This window comes from Salvelinus namaycush, chromosome 18, assembly GCF_016432855.1.
Source record: "Salvelinus namaycush isolate Seneca chromosome 18, SaNama_1.0, whole genome shotgun sequence".
Lineage (NCBI taxonomy): Eukaryota > Metazoa > Chordata > Actinopteri > Salmoniformes > Salmonidae > Salvelinus > Salvelinus namaycush.
Window position 1 is genome coordinate 42464779 of NC_052324.1, and position 17494 is coordinate 42482272.

The 17494-nt window shown below is 44.7% G+C and overlaps 1 protein-coding gene across 2 annotated transcripts; it reads left to right on the top strand.

Annotated features, from left to right (window-relative positions):
• Window positions 1–834: 834 nt before the first annotated feature.
• Window positions 835–16751, top strand: LOC120063462 (E3 ubiquitin-protein ligase KCMF1-like). 2 transcript variants are annotated; one of them, XM_039013841.1, is made up of 9 exons: window positions 835–980; window positions 2361–2528; window positions 2893–2936; window positions 3243–3338; window positions 4246–4347; window positions 5302–5482; window positions 13598–13686; window positions 14418–14650; window positions 14833–16751. In XM_039013841.1, exons 1-9 carry the CDS (start codon window positions 965–967, stop codon window positions 15122–15124), a joined length of 1221 nt encoding a protein of 406 aa, XP_038869769.1. In that variant the 5' UTR covers window positions 835–964; the 3' UTR covers window positions 15125–16751. The 2 variants fall into 2 exon arrangements, with proteins under 2 accessions (XP_038869769.1, XP_038869768.1); XM_039013840.1 differs by lacking the exon at window positions 2893–2936 and having other exon boundaries at window positions 3199–3338.
• The last annotated feature ends 743 nt before the right edge of the window (window positions 16752–17494 follow it).

The window sequence follows — 17494 nt, forward strand, 5'->3', positions numbered from 1 at the left end:
TAGTAGAATACACAAGGTGCAATATCGAAACTTGGTTATGCATCAGCAATGTCCCTCTTGTTAGGCTGTGTCAGTCACTGACAGTCACTTAATTAGCCTATGTCAGTTAACGTTTTTTAAGATTGGGTCAATTTAATCTAGTTTGTCTAGCCAGCTATCTACATTTGCAGTAATCACGTGTCCAAGAGGCCCTGATCTCCAGTGGTCCACGTTGATTTGTTAGTCACTTTCACTCAGATATCATATTAAAGAGATTCTCAGGTAGTTTTTAAAAATATATACTTTTTAGCCAGTAGTTCTGAAAGTTGCACTCAGGAGCCAAAAGTGGTCCCCCGAAAATGGTGCACTACATCACATTATGTGCAGATATGTGCACCACGTTATTGCTTTCTTTCTTGCTCTGCTGCGTGTGCATTGCTAGCTGTCACTCAAATGGCGAGGGTCTAAAGCTTGTGTATGAACTACACATTGACACATCCAGCCCAAAGCGGAAGGTTTCAAAAATACTTAGTTATCGCCAAAGTTCCAGAGCAAAATGGGTAGAATTGCAGGAAATTTGCTGTAAAATTGCAACAAACAAAAGTACCCCCTGTATATAGCCTCGTTATTGATATTTTATGTGTTTTTTTGTAAATATTGTTTAAACTCTTCTTGAACTGCACTGTTGGTTAAGGGCTTGTCAGTAAGCATTTCACGGTAAGGTCTACACTTGTATTCGGCGCATGTGACAAATAAAGTTGGGTTTGAGTAGCAGTAATGTGGACAACAGTGCCCTCTGGCGTTGCTCCGGCGCATTGGACGGTGACACAGCAGCAGCGGAGAAGGCACTGTCACTGTGCCAAACCGGATCCTTCATGAGGAAGAGGCCAGGGACAGCCAGCCCCGGCTTCTATTCTCCAGCCGATATTAATTGCGTGGTTCAAGCCAGAGTGAGCCCGTAGGGGGCTGTGTTAGTGTCCATAGGATGTCCCGTCATGAAGGTAAGTTTACCCGCAAAAAGTGCTGGACGAGACCGCAGCGAAGCGATTGTTGGCTAGCTAACTACATGAAGGTCTTCGTGTATTTTGTAATGAACTGCATTAGAATGGCTGCCGCTATACATTTACCCACTTTATCTAGCTCCTGTGATTCTTTAGCTAAAACTTAAACGTATCTTGGTAACTAACGTTAGTTGGGTGCAAGGGCACTGCCCAAGAAAACAGGTCATATTTTCCAGAGTTAACTAGTTCGCACGGGAGCTAGCCTAGTTTGTTAGCTTAACAACCTAGCTTCTAGGTTGCTAGTGTTAATTGGCTTGCTAAACTAGATAGCTAACTCTACAGTGACCTAGCTATCATTTTAACCTGTAGTTAGCTAACCAGCTAGCTAGTTTACTAGGCTTACGGCAAACCATTAAACATGGAAATGTATTCATTATCGTGTCTGTCAAAACATCACCTTTGCAAAGTGTCCTAGCTAGTTTCATTCTTGTTTTCTTTCCCCTTCAAGCTAGCAAACCTTCCTAGCTAACGTCACAGGTTGTGAATGCACTGTCATCAAAGTAGCCTTGAACGAGGCCCTGTAACTGAGGCCTTCATCAGTAGCTAATTAGCGCTTTAGCTATTTAGCATGTTAAAAATCCACCAACATACATTAAAGGAGCTGGCTAGTGGGAAACCGTGCTGCCTGGATCAGTTCTGAATCGGCTATACAAACTAGCTAGCTAGCTAACGAACTATAGTAGTTAGCTATGTTGACAAGCTCCGTTTGTTGGCTCGCTGTGCCAGTTAACGTTAGCTAGCTTTTAGCACGACTGTTGTAGTCAAATCAGCTGCATGCCCTCAAAGTTGGTGGTCCACGTAACAAACTAGCTAGCTGGGTACAGCAGTTACACATATTTAAAATTCATGCCAGTCTTAAATAACCACGGCCATCAGTTCTGCACTGAGCCAGTCGTGCAATTGCCTGCCCTCAAAGTTGGTGGTCCGCATAGCTAGCTATCTAGCTGGGTATAGCAGTTAAACATATTTCAAATTCATGTCAGTCTACTCTCGTCTTAAATAACGACGGCTATTAATTCTGCACTGGCGTTGTAGCTATATTGGCCAATGCAGTTCTGCCTCTTGATTAGTCACATGGACACTGGAAATGTGAAACTGCTGTGTTTGTGTAGCTAAAAGGCTAGTTCATGTTATGAGTGTTATGCCAATATGTTGGTTGTGTATTATAGCTAGCTAAATGCTGCAACGTGTTGGCTTTATTGCTGTGTGTTTGACCAACACCCTATCTGTGTGGTCTATTCTAATACTCTGACTTGTGTGTTGTGGGGTTAGGACAGGGTATTGGTCAAAATGGTCCGTCTGTGAATTGTCTTTCCCCAGGTGTGAGCTGCGATGCGTGTTTGAAGGGTAACTTTCGGGGGCGGCGGTACAAGTGTTTAATTTGCTACGACTACGACCTGTGTGCGTCGTGCTACGAGGGCGGAGCCACGACCACCAGACACACAACAGAACACGCCATGCAGTGCATACTAACCAGGGTCGACTTCGGTAAGTACACACACCCCTGCATATACACCACCATCAGACACACTACACACGCATCACAACTACACACTACAACTCACACCATGCAGTGCATACTAATCAGGGTCGACTTCAGTAAGTACATAGCTATTACAACCCCCCCCCCCCCCCCCCCCGCTCCATATAACCAGACATGAGATGTAAAAGACAAACACCACAACTAAACACCCTGAAAACTTAAGTCAGATAGCGAGTTAATTCTGCCTGCACTGATTCTGTCCTTCCAGACCCGTATTATGGAGGAGGTGCCTTGTCAGTTGAGCAGTTCCTGCTTTCACTTGTCCCCACTGTCTAACCCTGTCCCCCACTCCTGTCTGTCTTACTATAGACCTATATTATGGAGGAGAGGCCTTGTCCGTGGAGCAGCCACAGGCCTTCACCTGTCCCCACTGTCTAACCCTGTCCCCCACTCCTGTCTGTCTTACTATAGACCTATATTATGGAGGAGAGGCCTTGTCCGTGGAGCAGCCCCAGGCCTTCACCTGTCCCCACTGTCTAACCCTGTCCCCCACTCCTGTCTGTCTTACTATAGACCTATATTATGGAGGAGAGGCCTTGTCCGTGGAGCAGCCCCAGGCCTTCACCTGTCCCCACTGTCTAACCCTGTCCCCCACTCCTGTCTGTCTTACTATAGACCTATATTATGGAGGAGAGGCCTTGTCCGTGGAGCAGCCACAGGCCTTCACCTGCCCCTACTGTGGCAGGATGGGTTACACGGAGACTTCTCTTCAGGAGCACGTTGGTGCAGAACATACAGAGACCTCCTTAGAGGTGGTAAGTCTACCACTACTTTTCTTGGACCCGGCCTCGGGCATGGAAACACAAGTCTTTAGGCCAAGCACCAGTGTACATCTCTATAGTGTAAATCCCTGTGGTGGGAAAACCCTGTGGTGGATATCTCTGCAGTGGGAAAACCCTGTGGTGTAAATCTCTGCAGTGGGAAAACCCTGTGGTGTAAATCTCTGCAGTGGGAAAACCCTGTGGTGTAAATCTCTGCAGTGGGAAAACCCTGTGGTGTAAATCTCTGCAGTGGGAAAACCCTGTGGTGTAAATCTCTGCAGGGGGAAAACCCTGTGGTGGAAATCTCTGCAGGGGGAAAACCCTGTGGTGGAAATCTCTGCAGGGGAAAAACCCTGTGGTGGAAATCTCTGCAGGGGAAAAACCCTGTGGTGGAAATCTCTGCAGGGGAAAAACCCTGTGGTGGAAATCTCTGCAGGGGAAAAACCCTGTGGTGGAAATCTCTGCAGGGGGAAAACCCTGTGGTGGAAATCTCTGCAGGGGGAAAACCCTGTGGTGGAAATCTCTGCAGGGGGAAAACCCTGTGGTGGAAATCTCTGCAGGGGGAAAACCCTGTGGTGGAAATCTCTGCAGGGGGAAAACCCTGTGGTGGAAATCTCTGCAGGGGGAAAACCCTGTGGTGGAAATCTCTGCAGGGGGAAAACCCTGTGGTGGAAATCTCTGCAGGGGGAAAACCCTGTGGTGGAAATCTCTGCAGTGGAAAAGAGACCAGTGCTTCCTCTAGATTGTTTTCCAGGCAGGAGGGAGGTGCAAAAATGTCCCCAAATCAACATCCAGGCCATGTTCAGTAAAATGAACAGCACCCAAAAAAACCAGTGTGTTCAAATGCATTTGATGTGGAGCATGCTCAGATGGGCTTGTGTTCTCTCCTTCTCCTCTGCAGATCTGTCCCATATGTGCTTCGCTGCCCGGCGGGGACCCTAATCACGTGACCGACGACTTCGCTGCTCATCTCACACTTGAACACAGAGCCCCCAGAGACTTGATATCCTTTACCCCTCTGAACCTGGTTCTTCTTGGTTTCTTTGTTGTAGGGAGTTTTTTCCTTTCCACTGTGCTTTCGCTTCTGCATTGCTTGCTCTTTGGAATCTAGACTGTCTAACTGCAAAGCACTCTGGTTTAAAAGGGGCAATATAAAATAAATGTGATTGATTGGTATACTACTGTCTGCTCTGCAGTCCACTCAGTCTAACCCTAACCCAGAAACTTGATATGCTTTACAGGCAAACATACTACTACTCTGCTTTGCTCCTACAATGTAATGCTCCAATTGTGGGGCATTCCACTGAAGTTCTACTATGTAACATGTCTGACGTGGAAAACGCCTACAGGGAAACAACAACATGTCAGTGTAAAAGCTCATCAAGAACCACAGGGTCATCTGCTGAACAGCACTGGGTACTGCAACAAACTCTGTCTCTGTGTCTCTCTGTGTGTCTGTCTCTGTGTCTCTGTGTGTGTGTCTCTCTGTGTGTCTCTGTCTGTGTGTCTGTCTCTGTGTGTGTGTCTCTGTGTGTGTGTGTCTCTGTGTGTCTGTGTCTCTCTGTGTGTGTGTCGGTGTCTGTCTCTGTGTGTCTCTGTCTGTGTGTCTCTGTCTGTGTGTCTCTGTCTGTGTGTCGGTGTCTGTCTCTGTGTGTCTCTGTCTGTGTGTCTCTGTCTGTGTGTGTCTCTGTCTGTGTGTGTCTCTGTCTCTGTGTGTCTCTGTCTCTGTGTGTCTCTGTCTCTGTGTGTCTCTGTCTCTGTGTGTCTCTGTCTCTGTGTGTCTCTGTCTCTGTGTGTCTCTGTGTCTCTGTGTGTGTCTCTCTGTGTGTGTCTCTCTGTCGCTGTCTGTCTGATGCGTGTTGCAGTTTAGCCTCTTGTGAGTGTGTTTTTAGATCGGTGCATAGAGAGACTGTATTTCATGACGTGTCCATGATGTTCCTTGACGGTGTTGCTCCACGATGAGTCGAGCGGGGTGCGGCACGTGCGTAGGATGTTCCACCCGGGTCGGGGTCTAGGGGGGCCAAGGGCCCGTCGATCCAACATGCACTTCACCTCCTCAACCTCCGGGGGGAGCTCTACCACACAGACCTCTACACAGAGCTCCAACTACAACAGGGAGGCCATGGATCCTATAGCCGGTAGGACAGACACACACACAGCTCTGACTACATCAGAGAGAGAGAGACACAAAGCAGATTTGTCAAAAGAGAACATGCACTGTGTAACACACCCACGCAAGGCCCTTATAGACCAGTCTAGACGGTAACACACCCACGCAAGGCCCTTATAGACCAGTCTAGACGGTAACACACCCACGCAAGGCCCTTATAGACCAGTCTAGACGGTAACACACCCACGCAAGGCCCTTATAGACCAGTCTAGACGGTAACACACCCACCCACGCAAGACCCTTATAGACCAGTCTAGACGGTAACACACCCACCCAAGACCCTTATAGACCAGTCTAGACGGTAACACACCCATCCAAGACCCTTAGACTAGTCTAGATGGTAACACACCCACGCAAGACCCTTATAGACCAGTCTAGACGGTAACACACACACCCAAGACCCTTATAGACCAGTCTAGACGGTAACACACCCACGCAAGGCCCTTATAGACCAGTCTACACATCCACCCAAGACCCTTATAGACCAGTCTACACATCCACCCAAGACCCTTATAGACCAGTCTAGACGGTAACACACACACCCACCCAAGACCCTTATAGACCAGTCTAGACGGTAACACACACACCCACCCAAGGCCCTTATAGACCAGTCTAGACGGTAAAGACAGGGTTCGTTTCTGTGTTGCCGTAACACATTCCTTGGAAGTTATTCTAATCCTGATTGGTTCAATGCCTGATGTGTTTTTTTTTTAATGACTGAAAAATGTACATCCTGTTGTCTACATACAGGGCTGCTTTATGACTTCAGAATGTATTCACACCCCTCGACTGTTTACACATTCTGTTGTGTTTCAGCCTGAATTGAATATTGATTAAATTGAGATTTTGTGTCACTAATCAGGTTTCCAGCCAAACTTTTTATGCGTGTGAAGTACATGCCGGATAAAAGATGTCACGACAGGATGGAAACAGCTACACTGAACAAAAATATAAACGCAACATGTAAAGTGTTTGTCCCATGTTCATTGAGCTGAAATAAAATATCCCAGAAATGTTCCATACGCACAAAAACAAATTTGTTTGCATTCCTGATAGTGAGCATTTCTCATTTGCCAAGATAATTCATCCACCTGACAGGTGTGGCATATCAAGAAGCTAATTAACTTCATATGGCTGCAATCCCGCTAACGGGATCGATATGACAACAGCCAGTGAAAATGCAGGGCACCAAATTCAAAAAGCAGAAATCTCATAATTAAAATTCCTCAGACATACATGTGTCTTATACCATTTTAAAGGCAATCTTGTTGTTAATCCCACCAAAGTGTCCGATTTCAAACAGGCTTTTCAGCGAAAGCACTACAAACGATTATGTTAGGTCACACCAAACCACAATAAGCACAGCCATTTTTCCAGCGAAAGATGGCTTTCACAAAAAGCAGTATAGCTGAAATTAATCACTAACCTTTGATGATCTTCATCAGATGACACTCATAGGACTTCATGTTACACAATGCATGCATGTTTTGTTTGATAAAGTTCATATTTATATTAAAAAATCTAAGTTTACATTGACGCATTACATTCACTAGTTCCAAAAACATCCAGTGATAGTGTATAGCCACATCATTTCAACAGAAATACTCATCATAAATGTAGATGATAATACAAGTTATACACATGGAATTATAGATATACCTCTCCTTAATGCAACCGCTGTGTCAGATTTATAAAAAAACTTTACGGAAAAAGCAAACCATGCAATAATCTGAGACGGCGCTCAGAACATTAGTAAAATTAGCTGCCATTTTGGAGTCAACAGAAACCAGAAAATACATAATAAATGTTTCCTTACCTTTGATGATATTCATCAGAATGCATTCCCAGGAATCCCAGGTCCACAATAAATGCTTGATTTCTTCGATAATGTCCGTTATTTATGTCCAATTGGTTAGCGCGTTTGGTAAACAATTCCAAAGTCACAAAGCGCGTCCACTATAACGTGACGAAATGTCCAAAAGTTCCGTAACAGTCAGTAGAAACATGTCAAGCGATGTATTGAATCAATCTTTAGAATGTTGTTAACATACGTCTTGAATAACGTTCCAACCGGAGAATTACATTGACTTCAGTTGAGCGATGGAACGGAGCTGCCTATCAGGTGAACGCGCGTGGTCAAAGCATGGTCAGCTCGTGGCAGTGGTGACTAATTCCTGTCTCCTTCGGCCCCCCTTCACATTAGTCATCAGACAAAGTTCTATTGACTGTTGACATCTAGTGGAAGCCGTAGGAAGTGAAAACTCATCCATATCTCGCTTTAATTTCAATGAGAGCTTGGTTGAAAATCTGCCACCCTCAGAAAAAATTCAAACAGGAAGTGGAACTTCTCAGGTTTTTGCCTGCCATATGAGTTCTGTTATACTCACAGACATAATTCAAACAGTTTTAGAAACTTCAGAGTGTTTTCTATCCAATACTAATAATAATATGCAAATATTAGCAACTATGACTGAGGAGCAGGCCGTTTACTCTGGGCACCTCTGCACCTTTCATCCAAGCTACTCAGTACTGCCACTGCAGCCATAAGTTAAACAGCGTGATCATTACACAGGTGCACCTTGTGCTGGGGACAATAAAATATGCAGTTTTGTCATACAACACAATGCCACAGATGTCTGAAGTTTTGAAAGAGTGTGCAATTGGCATGCTGACTGCAAGAATGTCCAACAGAGCTGTTGCCAGAGAATTGAATGTTAATTTCTCTACCATAAGCCGCCTCAACTGTGTTTTAGAGAATTTGGTAGGACGTCCAACCAGCCTCACAACCGCAAGCCATGTGTAACCACTCCAGCCCAGGACCTCCACATCCGGCTTCTTCGTCTGAGACCAGCCACCCGGACAACTGATGAAACTGGGTTTGCACAATCGAAGAATTTCTGCACAAACTGTCAGAAACCGTCTCAGGGAAGCCCATCTGCGTGCTCGTCGTCCTCACCAGGGTCTTGACCTGACTGCAGTTTGGTGTCGTAACCGACTTCAGTGGGCAAATGCTCACCTTCGATGGCCACTGGCACGCTGGAGTAGTGAGCTCTTCACGGAAATGAATCCCGGTTTCAACTACCGGGCAGACAACGTGTATGGCGTCGTGTGGGCGAGCGGTTTGTTGATGTCAACGGTGTGAACAGAGTGCCCATGGTGGGGTTATGGTATGGGCAGGCATAAGCTCCAGACAACGAACACAATTGCATTTTATCAATTACAATTTGAATGCACAGATACCGTGATGAGATCCTGAGGTCCATTGTCGTACCATTCATCTGCCACCATCACCTCATGTTTCAGCATGATAATGCACGGTCCCATGTCAAAAGGATCTGTACACAATTCCTGGAAGCTGAAAATGTCCCCGTTTTTCCATGGCCTGCATACTCACCAGACATGTCACCCATTGAGCATGTTTGGGATGCTCTGGATCGACTTGTACGACAGCATGTTCCAGTTCCCGCCAACATCCAGCTAATTCGCACAGCCATTGAAGAGGAGTGGGACAACATTCCACAAGCCACAATCAACCGCCTGATCAACTCTATGCGAAAGAGATGTGTCGCGCTGCATCAGGCAAATGGTGGTCACACCAGATACTGACTGGTTTTCTGATCCACGCCCCTACCAACAGATACATATCTGTACTCTCGGTGAACTGTAACTCAATAAAAAATTAGAAATTGTTGAATGTTTTTTTTAAATAGTTTTGTTCAGTGTAATTTGTCTGTAAACTATCCAAATGTCGACAAAACAAAATACAAGATGGGATCTTCTTGTCACTGTAAAATGTATTTATGTGATAAATGGAGGTGGAAATGCTTTTAATTATATAATAACCATCCTAAGTGGGGTAGCGGTCTAAGGCACTGCATTGCAGTGCTAGAGGTGTCACTACAAACCCTGGTTCGTTCCCAGGCTGTGTCACAACCGGCCGTGATCGGGAGTCCCATAGGGCGGCGCACAATTGGCCCAGCGTTGTCCGGGTTATGGGGAGGGTTTGGCTGGGGGGGGGGGTAGGCCGTCATTATAAATAAGAATTTGTTCTTAACTGACTTGCCTAGTTAAAGGTTAAATAAATAAATATCAAAGTACATTTGGGAGTCACGCGATGACATTGTGTGGTCCTCCCACTACGACTCAGGAAAGCAGTTTATTAGGCTACAGATGAAGTAAGTTATGATGAACTTCACATGGTGGTGAGCTTGATGCTCCTTTCTAAAACATGTCAAGGTTCTTATTCTGGTGACATAGTGATCGATGCGTGACAAAAAAAAAAAAAAGATCTTGCTCTTTTATCCATAATGTCATCATGACCACACTACCCGCACTGTATCTGAGAGCTGTTGACTAGAGGGCATGTAACCACGACCAGCGTGGGAACATTCGCCATATAAACGCAACATGTTTTGTGACCGACGCATCAGTAGAGTTGAAAATGCGATTGGAAACCCATTTTGTTTATTTTTATTTTATTCGGTACATGGGGAATTTAACCACAAATAATTTATGTGCACTACGTCGTCACACACAGACTTTAAAAAAATCTGCAACATGTCAATTTGATGGAAACATCTATGGTGGGAAAATTGACATTTTATTTATGCAGATTTTAAAATATTCACATGAAAATCTGTCGCCATTTGGATTGAAACCTAGCTACTGACATTATGTCAGTAGAATTTTTATTTTATTTTTATTACATTGATTTTAAAATGAAAAGCTGAAATGTCTTGAGACAATAAGTATTCAACCCCTTTATTGCCTAAATATACTGAACCAAAAAAAATATAAACGCAACATGAAACAATTTCAAAGACTTTACTGCGTTACAGTTCATAGAAGGAAATCAGTCTATTGAAATAAATAAATCTAATTTATTTTATATAGCCCTTCTTACATCAGCTGATATCTCGAAGTGCTGTACAGAAACCCAGCCTAAAACCCCAAACAGCAAGCAATGCAGGTGTAGAAGCACGGTGGATAGGAAAAACTCCCTAGAAAGTCCAAAACCTAGAGAGGAACCAGGCTATGAGGGGTGGCCAGTCCTCTTCTGGCTGTGCCGGGTGGAGATTATAACAGAACATGGCCAAGATGTTCATAAATGACCAGCAGGGTCAAATAATAATAATCACAGTAGTTGTCGAGGGTGCAGCAAGTCAGCACCTCAGGAGTAAATGTCAGTTGGCTTTTCATAGCCGATCATTCAGAGTATCTCTACCGCTCCTGCTGTCTCTAGAGAGTTGAAAACAGAAGGTCTGGGACATGTAGCACGTCCGGTGAACAGGTCAGGGTTCCATAGCCGCAGGCAGAACAGTTGAAACTGGGGACAGCAAGGAGTCATCATGCCAGGTAGTCCTGAGGCATGGTCCTAGGGCTCAGGTCCTCCGAGAGAGAATTAGAGAGAGCATACTTAAATTCACACAGAACACCGGATAAGATAGGAGAAATACTCCAGATATAACAGACTGACCCTAGCCCCCCGACACAAACTACTGCAGCATAAATACTGGAGGCTGAGACAGGAGGGGTCAGGAGACACTTCTGAAATAAATTCATAAGCCTTAATCTATGGATTTCACATGACTGGGCAGGGGCACAGCCATGGGTGGGCTTGGGAGGGCATTGGCCCACCCATTTGGAATCCAGGTCCACCCACTTGCGAGCCAGGCCCAGCCAATCAGAATGAGCTTTTCCCCATAAAATGGCGTTATTACAGACAGAAATACTTCTTGGTTACCCCCCTCAGACGATCCCGCAGCTGAAGAACCTGGATGTGGAGGTCCTGGGCTGATGTGGTTGTGAGGCTGGTTGGATGTTCTGACAAATTCTCTAAAATGACGTCTTCTGGTAGGGAAATTAACGTTCTCTGGCAACAGTTCTGTTGGACATTCCTGCAGTCAGCATGCCAATTGCACACTCCCTCAAAACTTGACATCTGTGGCGGCGTGGGACAAAACTGCACATTTTAGTGGCCTTTTATTGTCCCAGCACAAGGTGCACCTGTGTAATGATCATGCTGTTTAATCAGCTTCTTGATATGCCACACCTGTGAAGTGGATGGATTATCTTGGCAAAGAAGAAATGTACACAAATGGGGATGTAAAGAAATTTGTGCACAATTTTTGAGAAATATTTTATTGAAGCTCATGTAAAATGGGGCCAACACTATTTATTGCGTTTTATATTTTTGATCAGTGTAAGTTAAGGAGTAAAAATGTGTTTCACAAGTTGCATGGACTCACTGTGTGTGAAAGTGGGTAACATGATTTTTAAATGACTACCCCACACATAGAGATAATTGTAAGATCCCTTAGTCGAGCAGTGAATTGAAGCACAAAGACCAGGGAGGTTTTCCAATGCTTCACAAAGAAGGGAACCTATAGGTAGATGGGTAAAAGAAAAGAAGCAGATATTGAATATCCCATTAAGCATGGTGTAGTTATTAATTACACTTTGAATGGAGTATCAATACACACAGTCACTACAAAGATACAGGCGTCCTTCCTAGCTTAGTTGCCAGAGAGGAAGGAAACCGTTCAGAGATTTCACCATGAGGCCAGTGGTGACTTTAAAACAGAGTTTAATGGCAGAGAACTGAGGATGGATCAACAACATTGTAGTTGCTCTACAATACTAACCTAAATTACAGCGTGAAAAGAAGGAAGCCTGTTTGCATTAAGGCACTAAAGTAAAACTGCAAAATATGTGGCAAAGAAATTAACGTTATGTCCTGAATACAAAGTGTTATGTTTGGGGCAAACACATCACATCAGAGTACCACTCTTCATATTATCAAGGATGGTGATGGCTGCATCATGTTATGGGTATGCTTGTCGTCGGCTAGGACTAGGGAGTTTTTGGAGATAAAAATAAACTGAAGAATTACCACAGGCGACTATATTGGTAAGTCACCTTGTCCAAGAGAGATTTACATGGTTATCAAAACGTCACGCCAGGGTACGGTATATACACAAAACACAGCCCCTTTTTAAGTGTTTCTAAAAATCAGCTATGGGGAAAAATGAATGGTGGAAAAACAATTGGAACCATTTCCCTGTTTGACCGCTAGGTTTTATGGGTATCAATGGAGCTAAGCACAGGCTAAATCCTAGAGGAAAACATGGTTCAGTCTGCTTTCCACCAGACACTGGGGGAGACAAATTCACTCTTCAGCAGGACAATAACCTAAAACACAAGGCCAAATATACAGGAGTTGGTTACCAAGACGACATTAAATGTTCCTGAGTGGCCAATTATTATTATTTTTTTTATTTATTTTTTTTAAATTTAATTTAATCCCATTTTCTCCCCAATTTTCGTGGTATCCAATCGCTAGTAATTACTATCTTGTCTCATCGCTACAACTCCCGTACGGGCTCGGGAGAGACGAAGGTTGAAAGCCATGCGTCCTCCGAAGCACAACCCAACCAAGCCGCACTGCTTAACACAGCGCGCCTCCAACCCGGAAGCCAGCCGCACCAATGTGTCGGAGGAAACACCGTGTACCCGGCCCCCTTGGTTAGCGCGCACTGCGCCCGGCCCGCCACAGGAGTCGCTGGAGCGCGATGAGACAAGGATATCCCTACCGGCCAAACCCTCCCTAACCCGGACGACGCTATGCCAATTGTGCGTCGCCCCACGGACCTCCCGGTCGCGGCCGGCTGCGACAGAGCCTGGGCGCGAACCCAGAGACTCTGGTGGCGCAGTTAGCACTGCGATTCTGCCCTAGACCACTGCGCCACCCGGGAGGCCCTCTGAGTGGCCTAGTTACAGGGAATCCCACTTTGTCCTGTTTTCTTTGTTGTGTTAAAGTCCAGGGGTGTGAATATTTTTCTGAAGGCAGTGTAGATGCATCACTCATTTCATTCTTCTAGTCCTGTTGAGAGTGATATTTGTACTGAACTGCTGTACCATTTATACATGCTGTGTACGTGACAAACATTGATTTGATATGACTCCTGTTCGGAAACACCATATCTCACACTCTCACTCTTTCCCAAACCTGTCTGGTTAGGGTTGAATTAATGCATTTTATGTGACCCCCCCCCCCCTCAACTCAATCTCTCTCCCCACACAGAGCTTCTCTCCCAGTTGTCGGGGGTGCGTAGGTCGGCGGGTGGCCAGCTGAGTTCAGGTCCTTCAGCCTCCCAGCTACAGCAGCTCCAGGTAGGTAGTCCAGAGGTTAGAGGAGAGCCAGCAACCAGAGGTTTGAATCCCGGCCCCCTCCTTTTGCTGGTGTCCGTATCCTAGAATCTGTAATGCAAGTATGCCCTTAAAGCTGTAATATGTAACTTTATGCCCTTAAAGCTGCAATATGTAACTTTATGCCCTTAAAGCTGTAATATGTAACTTTATGCCCTTAAAGCTGCAATATGTAACTTTATGCCCTTAAAGCTGTAATATGTAACTTTATGCCCTTAAAACTGTAATATGTAACTTTATGCCCTTAAAACTGCAATATGTAACTTTATGCCCTTAAAGCTGCAATATATAACTTTATGCCCTTAAAGCTGTAATATGTAACTTTATGCCCTTAACTGTAATATGTAACTTTATGCCCTTAAAGCTGCAATATGTAACTTTATGCCCTTAAAGCTGTAATATGTAACTTTATGCCCTTAAAACTGCAATATGTAACTTTATGCCCTTAAAGCTGTAATATGTAACTTTATGCCCTTAACTGTAATATGTAACTTTATGCCCTTAAAGCTGCAATATGTAACTTTATGCCCTTAAAGCTGTAATATGTAACTTTATGCCCTTAACTGCAATATGTAACTTTATGCCCTTAAAGCTGCAATATGTAACTTTATGCCCTTAAAGCAAAGTACTGAACTCCTTAATGTCTTACTTCTCCTTAACCCTCCTCATGTTTCTTCTCCTCTTCTTTTCTCTAGATGCAGCTCCAGTTGGAGCGGCAGCAGACCCAGGCTGCCAGACAGCAGTTGGAGACGGCCCGGAGTGTCACGCAACGCGGCAGCCGCACGTCCACCAACGCGGGACTGAATGCCAATCCAAGCCCAGGGCATCACAACGCCAACCCCAGTTCCAACTCTACCAGCCCCAACCCAGGGCATCACGAGTTCACCACACACACACAGCACAGCAACTCCCAGTTCCTCCTCAACAGGTTAGCTACTGTCTACTATACTTCGTTTAACCTTCTTTTTTTGTTGTGGTTATTCTAGTTTTAGGTAATATCTGTTGAACAAGAGACTTGTTCTGAATCTGTCTGCTACATGTAGGAGAATGTATTGTGTTTGTAATGGAGCACCATCTCTTTCTCACCCCCCCCCCCCCTCCCTCCTCCAGACTGAGTGAGCCAAGGTTGTCGGAGGCGGAGCGCCAGCTGAGTGAGGGCCAGTGGGCGGACCGCTCTCTCTTCGTCACGGAGCTCCTCCTCTCCACCCTGCTGGCCGATCCCGACCACAGCGAAGATGACGATCTCCATGACTACCACGACGCCGTGATCCGAGGTTCTGACGCGTTCAGGGATTTCGGCACCTTCGGAGACATGGGCTGCGTGGATGTCATGACCTTGGACGTGGCGTTGGAGAACCTCAACCTCCGAGAACAAAAGGAGCAGCAACCCCCGACTCTTTGATGACGTCACTGCTGGGTGCCGCCATCACTACAACGTTTAAACCACCAACTGCCGTTACCGACCGTCGCTTGTCAACTGAAAGAAATAAGATTGCAGCTCTTTTCTTGGCTTCGGTTGTTATTCATTTAGTTTTCTTTTATTTGGCTGGGTGATGTCAACTCACTTGTCACCCCTTCCTCGACCCCACCCCACGTGGTGTACATGAAGTCGGAAGCAAGACGAGAGAATGTGAACGTGAGAGAGAGAGAGAGAATGAACTATATATAAAGATCTATATATATATAAATAAATCTATGAAAAGAACGCCGATAATCAATTCCGCATGAAGCTGTGTGTTTGACCATAACAGGTCAAGGTAGGATAGGTAGGTAGCCATTTTGATAAGTTATTATCATAAACGAGTGCACAGACACACACACTGAGAGGAGGCGGCAGGCGGACAGACTCTTCCCAGCAGGCTAAGCTGTTCTTTGTTTATGGTTAGTAATAATAAAACGGGGCTCGGCTGATTTACCACAACAAATGTTGATATTCTTCACCCTTAACTACTGTCAAGAGAGATCTTCCATTAAGCACCGTATTAAAATGGTTTTTTTGGGATCATAGAGATTAAATGAATCTCTTTTGGTCCTATGATATCATTTGTTCAGTGTCTATGGGTACTTTCCTATCCTGTCACTATATGGGTGTTCAATTCTACACTAATTATGATTTTCCTTAGACTGTTGATTGAATGGTTTTAATCATTATTTAGCTCCTCCCCATACCCAGGATGACATCACTTATGGGGCCATGTTGCCTTGCTTTGTGCCAACTGAACTGTGGCCCCTTTTTGAATTTCATATCGAGAGAAGCTGCATACAGTTTGCATATATGCGCTACATAAAGAGATCATAGACACGCAACATGGGAAGGCCAATGGACAATCACATGAAAACTAACCTGATTCTATTCTCTCTCCTGACAGTTTCCTTGTTTTTTGCTGGACTGATAGGCCTTTTCTCAATTGGATTTGCTCAACTCTTGCGTCCTCCCCTCTTCCATCATCCTCTGGCCTCCTTTTGGAAAAAGGTCAAAGGTAATCGAGGAGAGGGGGAAAGTGGACAAATACACCTGTATAAAATGACTCCTCCAATCACGCGTCATCAGGCAAATTACGTTTACAGGGTGGAATCCCAAAATAAAATATATAAAGTGATAACTAAAAAAGTTAGTTGTGCAAAACATTTTATAGATAAAAAGGATAAGTAGAATATAGTTTTAAATGTTTGCATGCTTTTCTTCTTTGAGAAAACAGCTGATTCAAAGGGGGTGTGTGGCTGATTTCAAAACTCTTCCACGATGGACTCAGGGTAGGATACACTTTTGCGTCCTTGCCAAAAGGAGCCTATTGAGGGGAGGACTGTCTTCCGTTCGCCTACTAACGAATTGACACTCTTCCACCACTTATCGGTTTCCGGGTCACGGAGGAGAGAGAATGAAGGACAGACTTTTGCCTCCACTGTTACCTTAACAAATGCAATGTACTGTATGACGATGACATGGTTTGGGTGTTTGGAAAAGGCAGGGTCAACTGTTCAACTTGGAGGAGAACAATAAAATTGTTTTGGATGTAAAATTAACCACACCAATCTTGCTGTGTGTGTGTGTGTGTGTGTCAAGAATCAACTAAATGCGACCTCCTCCCTGTCACTGCTCTGATGACCTGTAGCTGGCTTACATTGTTGGAGGTGCAACAGGCAGACAGATGACCAGCAGGTAACCATCTAACTATAAACCTAACCCAGCAGGTAACCTAGTATGCATACATCCATTCTATAAACCTAACCCACCCAGCAGGTAACCTTCTATCCATACATAGATCCATCTATAATCCTAACCCAGCAGGTTACCATCCATCCATCTATAAACCTAACCCAGCAGGTAACCATACATCCATCTATAAACCTAACCCAGCAGGTTACCATCTATAAACCTAACCCAGCAGGTATCCATCTATAAACCTAACCCAGCAGGTAACCATACATCCATCTATAAACCTAACCCAGCAGGTTACCATCCATCCATCTATAAACCTAACCCAGCAGGTAACCATCTATCCATACATCTATCTATAAACCTAACCCAGCAGGTTACCATCTATCCATCTATAAACCTAACCCAGCAGGTAACCATCTATCCATACATCCATCTATAAACCTAACCCAGCAGGTAACCATCTATCCATACATCTATCTATAAACCTAACCCAGCAGGTTACCATCTATCCATCTATAAACCTAACCCAGCAGGTAACCATCTATCCATACATCCATCTATAAACCTAACCCAGCAGGTAACCATCTATCCATACATCTATCTATAAACCTA

Excerpts from the sequence above, each read along its gene's own strand:
- LOC120063462 (XM_039013841.1), top strand. Across the intron at positions 3,339-4,245 it reads CAGAGACCTCCTTAGAGGTG|ATCTGTCCCATATGTGCTTC; the intron begins GTAAGTCTACCA and ends TCTCCTCTGCAG. Across the intron at positions 13,687-14,417 it reads CCCAGCTACAGCAGCTCCAG|ATGCAGCTCCAGTTGGAGCG; the intron begins GTAGGTAGTCCA and ends TCTTTTCTCTAG.